General features: G+C 38.3%; 1 protein-coding gene across 5 annotated transcripts in view; it reads right to left on the minus strand.

The window, feature by feature from the left end:
* LOC118744127 overlaps positions 1-9,169 on the minus strand; it is a 230,360-nt gene that overhangs the window by 48,080 nt on the left and 173,111 nt on the right. For all 5 annotated transcript variants that reach the window (XM_036476867.1, XM_036476864.1, XM_036476866.1 and 2 more), the window contains one exon: positions 5,248-5,344. In XM_036476867.1, the coding sequence (XP_036332760.1) occupies positions 5,248-5,344 (97 nt within the window). The remainder of the gene's footprint in view (positions 1-5,247; positions 5,345-9,169) is intronic.

The raw sequence follows: 9,169 nt of genomic DNA on the forward strand, positions 1-9,169 counted from the left end.
CGGCATTTGAACATGCGACACACGGAATTATAGTCAACATTTCTACCTACTCGGCTACGGCAGTCAAAAGATTTTTTGCTTTTAAATTCATATTTTTCATATGTGACAATGAAATCAGTTCCACTCATGTGGAAATCGTAGAGCTTTTTGTTTTATAAATATTGACACAGAATGCGAAGGAAGCTTTTACTTGATAAAAATCTTGATAAAATTTCTTTACAAAAAATTTATCAAGAAAACACAGAATTGGGCGGAAAAAATTAATATAGCAAGTTTTGAAACAGTAACTTTTACATAGCTAGCTTTTTTAACTCTTCGCGTTTTCTCTTCCATGAAGATTGGTCTACTTCTTTTTTACGACGTCTTCCACTAGGCACCGAAACTACCACGTTTTCTTGCAGTTTTCTAAGTTCATCAGAAGGTGGCGACTTTTAAACTTTTATAAATATGTACAATAAATATTACAGCGACTTTTGAAAGTGTATATATACATACAGTACCTATTGTAGCGACTTTTGCTAGAGTAGCTAACATTTGATGCTATTTTTTTCAGAATATATAAGGATTTTGCACTGTATTGTTAATGGACATGAAACTACTTTAAATACTGGTAGATACGTTAACCACCAAAAACTAAAAATCTAAAAAATTTTGCATAGAGCACTTTGCAAGTGGACTATTCATATGTACGTATACTAATTTTAAGAATTAATTCAGTATACCCCCAAAGAGTTTTAATTGTATTCGCATTTTATATGCACATATACATATGGACAGAAACGAATGCCTCAAAAGGAAACCACGCAAATAAAATGAAAGAAATGTTTTATGGAACTATTTTAAAAAAATTTTTTGTTTTTATTCGCCCAATGTTTTTTCACCTTTTTTAAATATTTAATTGTAAAAAACATCCGCCACCTATAAAAAAATTATTTAATGTTTTCTTGGAAATGTATATGAAGATTAACTCTGACAATTTCTTGATAAAATTTTTGCAATGACAGATCTTTTGCCGTTTAAGTTGTTCAAAGTATCATGTATAGGCCCTTTTACTCAGTTTGCATCTGCGCAAGAAAAGAAATATACCGTTATACTCCCCTCAATGATCTCTATCGATCCCCATGTGTTTTTTTTTAATTTTAGATTCGAAGCTATTCTGAATTTATGCCCAAATTTTGCTCAACTTCTGCAATTTGACAGAAATGCAATTCTGAAAAATCACGCACGCAAATTTATTTCGATTACTCAAATGTGAAAAACTTTCGTGCTTAGAAAAATTCACGTCGGTAATATTAGGTTGGCCTGTGAAAGGGTTTATTTAGAGCTCCTCATTTTGACGACTGGGTAGCAATGATCCCGCGGCACTACTACATACGCTCACTCAATTATATCTGCGTACACCCTTGTATTTTAAATATTCACAAAGTTTTTCAAGCTATCTTTTTTTGTTATTTTTATACAAAAATGTGGTTCATGCTATAAACAAAACCATATAAATCAAAGTTTAAAAGTGTATACAAAATTAAGGAAAATGCAACGAATTTTTACCCAAATTTTTACCTTTTTTCAGATTTTTTAAAAAGAATTTCTTTGTATGACAACGTACAACTTTTAAGTGGCTAAGAAATTGCGTTGATTTATAATAATTTTTTTTTGTTGAAATTTTCTCCTAAATAACATATACCCAGAGGGACATATTGATTTTAAGCATTTTTTTTTCATAGGTTGCGTGATTTCAAATACTTTTTGATTTAAAATCCGCATTTAATTACAAATATATTTGATTTGTGATTTGGTTTGTTGACCAAATTAAAAATAAAATTTATTTCTGATTTGATTTGTCATCCGAATAAGAAATAAATTTTATTTGTGATTTGTTTGGTCAACCAAATAAAAGTTTGATTCGTCAACCAAATAAAAAATCAATTTTATTTGTGATTTGATTCGTCAACCAAATCAGAAATCCAATTGATTTGTGATTTGAATCGCCCTCCAAATCAGAAAACAAATTTATTTGTGATTGGATTTGTGGAGCGAATCTTTTGATTTAATTTGCAACTACTTCGGGATTTTTGGGACTATTTCGGGTTTTTCGAGACTACTTCGAGATTTTCGGGGTTCTCGGGGCTATTTCGAAATCTTCGGGATTTTTGTGACCAATTCGGAATTTTTGGGACTAAATCGTGTTTTCGACACTACTTCGAGATTTTCAGGATTTTTGGGACTATTTCAGGATCTTCGGGCTTTTTGGGACCAATTCAGAATTGTTCTACTACTGCGAGATTGACGGGGTTCTCGGGAATATATCGAGATTTTTGGACAATTTCGATACTTTCGGGTTTTCTTCGGGATTCTCAGGACCATTGCGGGTTTTTCGTGACTACTTCGAGGTTTTCGGGGTTCTCGAGAATATATCGGGATTTTTGGGATTATTTTGGTATTTTTGAACTATTTCGGGATATTCGCGACTATTCAGGGTTTTTCGAGATTTTCAGGGTCCTCGGGACTATATCGGGATCTTCGGGACTACTTCGGGATTTTTGGGACCAATTAGGATTTTTCGAGACTACTTCGGGATTTTCAAGATTTTGGGACTAATTCGGTATTTTTGAGGCTATTTCGGGATATTGGAGATTTTCTCGGGATTCTCGAGAGTATTCCGGGTTTTTCGAAACTACTTTCGAGATTTTCGGTATTCTCGGTACTACATCGGGATCTTCGGGACTACTTTGGGACTATTTTGGGTTTTTCGACACTACTTGCACATTTTCAGGATTTTTGGGACTGTTTCGAAATTTTTAGGACAACTTCGTGATTCTCGGGGTTTTCGGGAACATTTTTTTTTTGACTATTTCAGGATTGGACTATTTCGATATTTCTTCGGGATTTTCAGGACTTTTCCGGGTTTTTCGGGGTTCTCGGGGTATATCTTCGGGACTACTTCGGTATTTTTCTAACTAATTTGGTGTTTTTGGAACTATTTCGGGTTTTTCGACGCTTCTTCGATAAGAAATCCCGATATAGTCGCGAGAACTCCGAAAACTTCGGAAGTAGTCTCGAAAAGCGGGAAATAGTCGCAAAAATTCTTAATTGGTCCCAAAAATACTGAAGTAGTCCCGAAGTTCCAGGTATAGTCCCGAGAACCCCGAAAATCTCCAAGTAGCTCGAAAACCCCGGAATAGTACTGAAAATCCCGAAGAAATCTAGAAATAGTCCATCAATCCCGAAATAATACTAAAAATCCCGATATATTCCCGAGAACCCCGAAAATAGCGAAGTTGTCCCAAAAATTCCGAAATAGTCCCAAAACTCCTGAAAATCTCGAAACAGTCTCGAAAAACCCGAAATAGTCCTGAATGTCCCGAAGAAAACCCGAAATTGTCCAAAAATCCCGATATATTCCCGAGAACCCCGCAAATCTCGAAGTAGTAGAAAAATTCCGAATTGGTCCAAAAAATCCCGAAGATCCCGAAATATTCCCAAAAATCCTGAAAATCTCGAAGTAGTGTCGAATAACCGAGATAGTCCCAAAAGTTCCGAATTGGGTCGCAAAAATCCCGATCTATTCACGAGAACCCCGAAACCCTCTCGGAAGTAGTCCCAAAAATTCCTAATTGGTCCAAAAAGAACCGAAGTAGTCCCGAAGATTCCGATATAGCCCCGATAACCCGAAATAGTCCCAAAAATCCCGTTATATTCCCGAGAACCCCGAAAATCACGAAATTGTCTCCAAGATCCAAAATTTGCCTTAAAAATACCGAATTAGTCCCAAAATCCTGAAAATCCCGAAGGAGTCTCGAAAAACCCGTAGGAGTCCCAAAAACTATGAATTTATCCCAAGAAGCCGAAGTAGTCTCGAAAAACTCGAAGTCAGAATTTATCCCAAAATCCCCGAAGTAGACCCGAAGATCCCGATATATTCGCGAGAACCCCGAAAATCTCGAAGTTGTCCCAAAAATACCAAAATAGTCCCGAAACCCCAATATAGTCCCAAAAATTCCTAATTGGTCTCAAAAATCCCGAAGTAGTCCTGAAGATCCCGATATAGTCCCGAGAACCCCGCAACTCTCAAAGTAGTCTCGAAAAGCCCGGAATAGTGCTGAAAATCCGGAAATAGTTCCAAAATAACAAAATAGTCCCAAAAATCCCGATATATTCCCGAGATCCCCGAAAATCCCGAAGTAGTCTCGAGAAACCCGAAATAGTCCCAAAAATTCCGAATTGGTCCCAAAAATCCCTAAGATCCCGAAATAGCGTTAAGAACCCCGAAAATGTCGAAATAGTTCGAAAAACCCAAAATAGTACCAACAAATCCGAATTAATCCCAAAAATCCCGAACTAGTCCCGCAGATCCCGATATGGGCACGAGAATACCGAAGTTGTCTCGAAAAACCCGAAATAGTCCAGAAAATGCCGAAGAATTCTCGAAAACCTGAAATAGTCCAAAAATCCCAAAAACCCCCGAAAGAAAATCCCGAAGAAGTCTCACAAAACCTGAAATAGTCCCAACAATACGGAATTAGTCCCATAATCCTGAAAATCTCGAAGAAGTCTCGAAAATTTCAAAATAGTTCCAAAAATCCCGGTACATATCCGAGAGCCCGAATATATGGAAATAGTCCCAAAAATTCCGAATTTGTCCCAAAAATCCCGAATTAGTTGCATTGCCTTAAAGAGTATTATTTAGCTGAAAAATCACAAACCAAATGATTCGATCTACAAATCAAATCACAAATAAATTTGATTTCTGATTTGGGAACGATTCCAATCACAAATCAATTGGATTTCTGATTTGGGGACGATTAAAATCACAAATCAATTTGATTTCTAATTTGGAGGGCGATTCAAATTACAAATCAATTTGATTTCTGATTTGGTTGACGAACCAAATCACAAATAAAATTTATTTTTTATGCGGTTGACGAATCAAATCACAAATAAAACTTATCTTTTATTTGATTGACCAAGCAAATCACAAATAAAATTTATGTAGGATTTGATGCAACTTTCAATTCAGAAATAAATTTTATTTATGGATTTGTGATTTGACTAAATCAAAATCACGCAACCCTGGTATATCCTCTTTCCCCTGATATCCATATAAATATCATGGAGTACAAGTATTTAAAACCATTTTTTGAAAAATTTTGCCATTTTACACATTTAAGTCCTTTAAAATGTAATTGACGAAAAAATTAAAAACTGCATGCAGAATTACAATCATTTAATACTATACATTGCACTTACCTTCAAATTGCTTCATTTTTTGTGACACCAATAGTCGAGCTTTGCCGTAAGCTGAACGCAAGAAGCCTAAAGTATCATCTGAAACATTGGGATTGTCCTAAAAAACATGAGCATATTTAAAATTCAAAACATTTTACAATTTATTTGAAATGCATCAGGGCCATTCCATTGTGACTAGTGGGACATTTTACTCCAGAATGTGATCTATTGCGAATATTATCTATCTCGTCGGAACTTATACAACAGCGAAAGATATTTTTTAACATAGAACAATAACTGATGTATAAATACACTGTACGGCAAAATCAACTTTTTTTCTGGGTATTAGACCAAACCAACTTTTTTAAGAGATTGAGTCATAGGTAAAACAGTGATTTCTCCGTTTTTCGAAGTTGGCCTCCGAAATCGAGATATGGGCCTTCGAAGTTCGAAATAGGACCTTTGGTAAAAAATTATATTTAATTATTCCAAGAAAATAACTATAAACCTAAAAATATATACGTAGTCCTCCTTTTGCTCTTATTTAAATGGTATATAACTTTTTTTTATGCAAACTTATATTACAGGTGATATACACCGCGGAGAGAACACAGAAGGTGGCGCTGATCGCAACACCGCTAATCGGCTCTCAGTGAATTTGACAGAATCAGCTGTTTTGCTGACGTCACAGTCGAGATGACAGCAGTAGTGATGTGCTGAGTCAATACTTTCAAGTATTGATCGATATTCAGTACCGATTTAAAAAGTATCCAATACTCTCGATACTTGGTACCGATTTCGAATAAAAGCGCACGCAGGCCAAAGATATGGAAAAAACGGCTCAGGGGAGACTCGCCTATCAAAACCCGAATGTAGGAGCCAATAGAGCTTTTAATACTGATTCAAATGAAAGATGTATATAAGTCGGTTCGAGGCCATAACGCAGAGAAACTCTTACTTGTATGAAGCATTTTTGTTCCAGCTGAATCGGGCGATATCATTTTGGAGGCCTGGGGGCAGACTCTATAACCAGTTAGCGACAATTTTCGAATCGGTATCGGCTTTGTTAGCGTATGATATGAAATATTTTTACGTCAACAAGTGCGATATCGATCCGAAACTTGTCGCCAACTGGTGAGATCTCCCCCCTGAAAAGCTTCTTCATCCGTCAAAGCGTTTTTCTTGAACCTTGGATCGACTAAGGTTAAAACTGATAAAATAATATTTCTCTCTGGCGATAAGTTCAAGTGTTTTAGCCGATATCATATAAGTTAGTAATGCAAGTTTTTTCTAAACCTGAAATGCATATAATGGCGAAGGTTTAATATAAAGAATCGGTATGGGATACCCAAAAGGAAGTATTGGGTACCCAAATCTTTTTTAAGTATTGGGTACCGAGTATTGGGGACAATTCAACACATCACTAATCGCCCTTATTCTCGCCGCTCTCAGTTGTCAACTCTACGATGACGTCACGCTTGAATTACTCTAACGAATTTTGCTGCAATCGGCGCAATCTTGTATTCTATCATTCTTGGGTGATATAAGGGGTCAAAGTTCAGGTCTTCGAAAAATTAAATTCCTTATAGTGCAAACAATTTTGAACTGATTTTTTTTTTTTAATTTATATCGTTGTAAAGGTGATCAAACCCCTTTCTTCCGATTTGCACTTTTGTATACTTCGTATACAAACATTGTAGAAAAAACAAATTTAAATGAAAAAATACCTTTTTCTATAAAAAAAAAAATATGTTGAACAAAAAAATTACTAGAAAATTTTTTTAAAAATTGGTATCGTTGTAAAGACGATTAAATCCCCTTTCTTCTGTTATGCATATTTGTATATGTTCGGGACGGGGTGAAATGGGGGCCGGGAATTCCTCTTGAATTCCGCGGCAAACGAGGGTCGAGGAGGTGCCGAATCCCTAAAGTCCTTCGAGGTTGAATCAAACCGCAAAAAATTCGCTCAAAATGAAATTAAACACTTCACACTTTTCACAATTATATGTATATATATATGAGTGCCTAACGGCCACTTTATTATATATATATGTGTATATAAAAAAAATGCTGTAATACAAATTTATAAAAATAGATTGATGATGAGGACCTTACTTGTTGATTGCTCGGAGTTCTCTTCCAAAGTGGCAGAGTGTTGGGTGATCGCAGAAGGCGAAACCCAACATCCGAGGCGAGTAACAGAACTCGGGAAAAAGGAACTCGAGTAACGAGTAACTGTTCCCGCTTCGATCACAGCGACATCTACTAGTGAAATTCTCTAATCAATAAATATACTTAAGGTGAAGGGGGTTAGCGTAAACATGCCGCCCGCCTTGCAGTGTCGCTGCAATAAACTTAACTAGAGTATTAACAATTCATGTAACTATTTACAATTCATTTTACTATTTACAATTCATAAGTTAATTTTTTTCTTTAACAATTCATAAATTCATTATTGACTTAACTACTCTTCTTTTCATTCAATATATGGTGCCTTCAGAAATCATCCACCCGAACATTGTGTTCTGCGCCGTAGGTCGAGTGGGGGTGGCTGGCATGAGCCCCGGACGCAGAATCATCGCATATACCTCCGCTTCTAACACCAGCGATACCGCGCTGGACCGGTAGAACGACTGGTCGGCGAGCCGAAAATTGTCAAATTCGTTGGTGATCCTGGCGTCCAGCGTGCGAGGGAAGTTACCCGAGAGAGGCCTGGTTGTACGTCGGCGCAGACGTCCAGTCTCTCGTGCCATCCTCGAAGCGTGAGTCTGCACATGTCTGCTTAGCCACCTGGCCAAACTCGAAGTTGGCGGGCCAGGTGAAGCGATATTGTCGACCTGGGCTGCGCTGGGTCGACGATGGCGCGCACTACTTGCGTCCTCTCTCGGGAACTGATCTTCACCGCTACTGTGGGTGTGAGGACAGAGAGCCCAGGAGCGCTACGGGCCGTGCCCGTAATCCGCTCTCGGGCGTCTCTCACACCACGGCGGTGGGGTTGCTGCTGGGGTCGCCGGTGACGTCGGTGTGCGCCTCGGCGCTTCGACCTCGTTGCTGGGGCTCGCTGCACTACCGACCGGGACCATCATCCGATGCTGGTTGGAGGTCTTCTTCATCGGCGTCGATTTCCAGCACCTCGCCTTCGTCGCTCGTTTCGGCTAATGGCCGGATGTTGTACGGACGTTTTTTATTTTCTTGTACACGTTGAATCGTGTGCAATTAAACACATCTTAAAGCTTTTTATATTGCATTCATTGGTGAAACCCGCCACCGACTTTTGTTTTTTATTACATTCTTTGGTGAAGACCCCAACCAATTTGACGTTTCCGAACGCACCCAAAGAAAAATAAAAACAACCAAAAGAACTATTTTGCAACTCACGTTGACAACACGCGATTTTTTTTTTTTTGGTTTTCGTGCAAAAAAAACTTACAAAACCCCTGTAAGTGGAAATCAATTGCGTTGGAGTGGTTTTCCAACCATTTGGAGCTGGAGTGGAGCAAAGGGCGTCAAGTGGCCCCATCGACTGGAGTACCACCGGCAAAACAAATTGTGAACGAGCGGCTGCATACTAAGTATCTGAAATAGTAAGTAGATTTGTAATATTAATTGGGTTTATTTGTAGAAACGAAGCAGCTAACAAGTGTTGAGGCAGTTGCAAGAGCCAAATCAGCAGCAACTGCAACCTTAAATTTGCGAGCGCTTCAGCAGCAGCAACTGCAACCAAAAATTTGCCAGTGCTCCAGCAGCAGCAACTGCAACTACAAATTTGTCAACGCTCCAGCAGCAGCAACTGCAACTACAAATACAACAAGGCCCCCACCAAGTGGTACACCGCGATAGCAAGTTCGCAGCAGCAAGGCCCCCACCAAGTGGTCCACCGCGATAGCAAGTTCGCCGCAGCAAGGCCCCCACCAAGTGGTCCACCGCGATAGCAAGTTCGCAA

This window comes from Rhagoletis pomonella, unplaced genomic scaffold, assembly GCF_013731165.1.
Source record: "Rhagoletis pomonella isolate Grant_MI unplaced genomic scaffold, Rhpom_1.0 Rhpom_scaffold_00008, whole genome shotgun sequence".
In the NCBI taxonomy this organism is placed as follows: Eukaryota; Metazoa; Arthropoda; class Insecta; order Diptera; family Tephritidae; genus Rhagoletis; species Rhagoletis pomonella.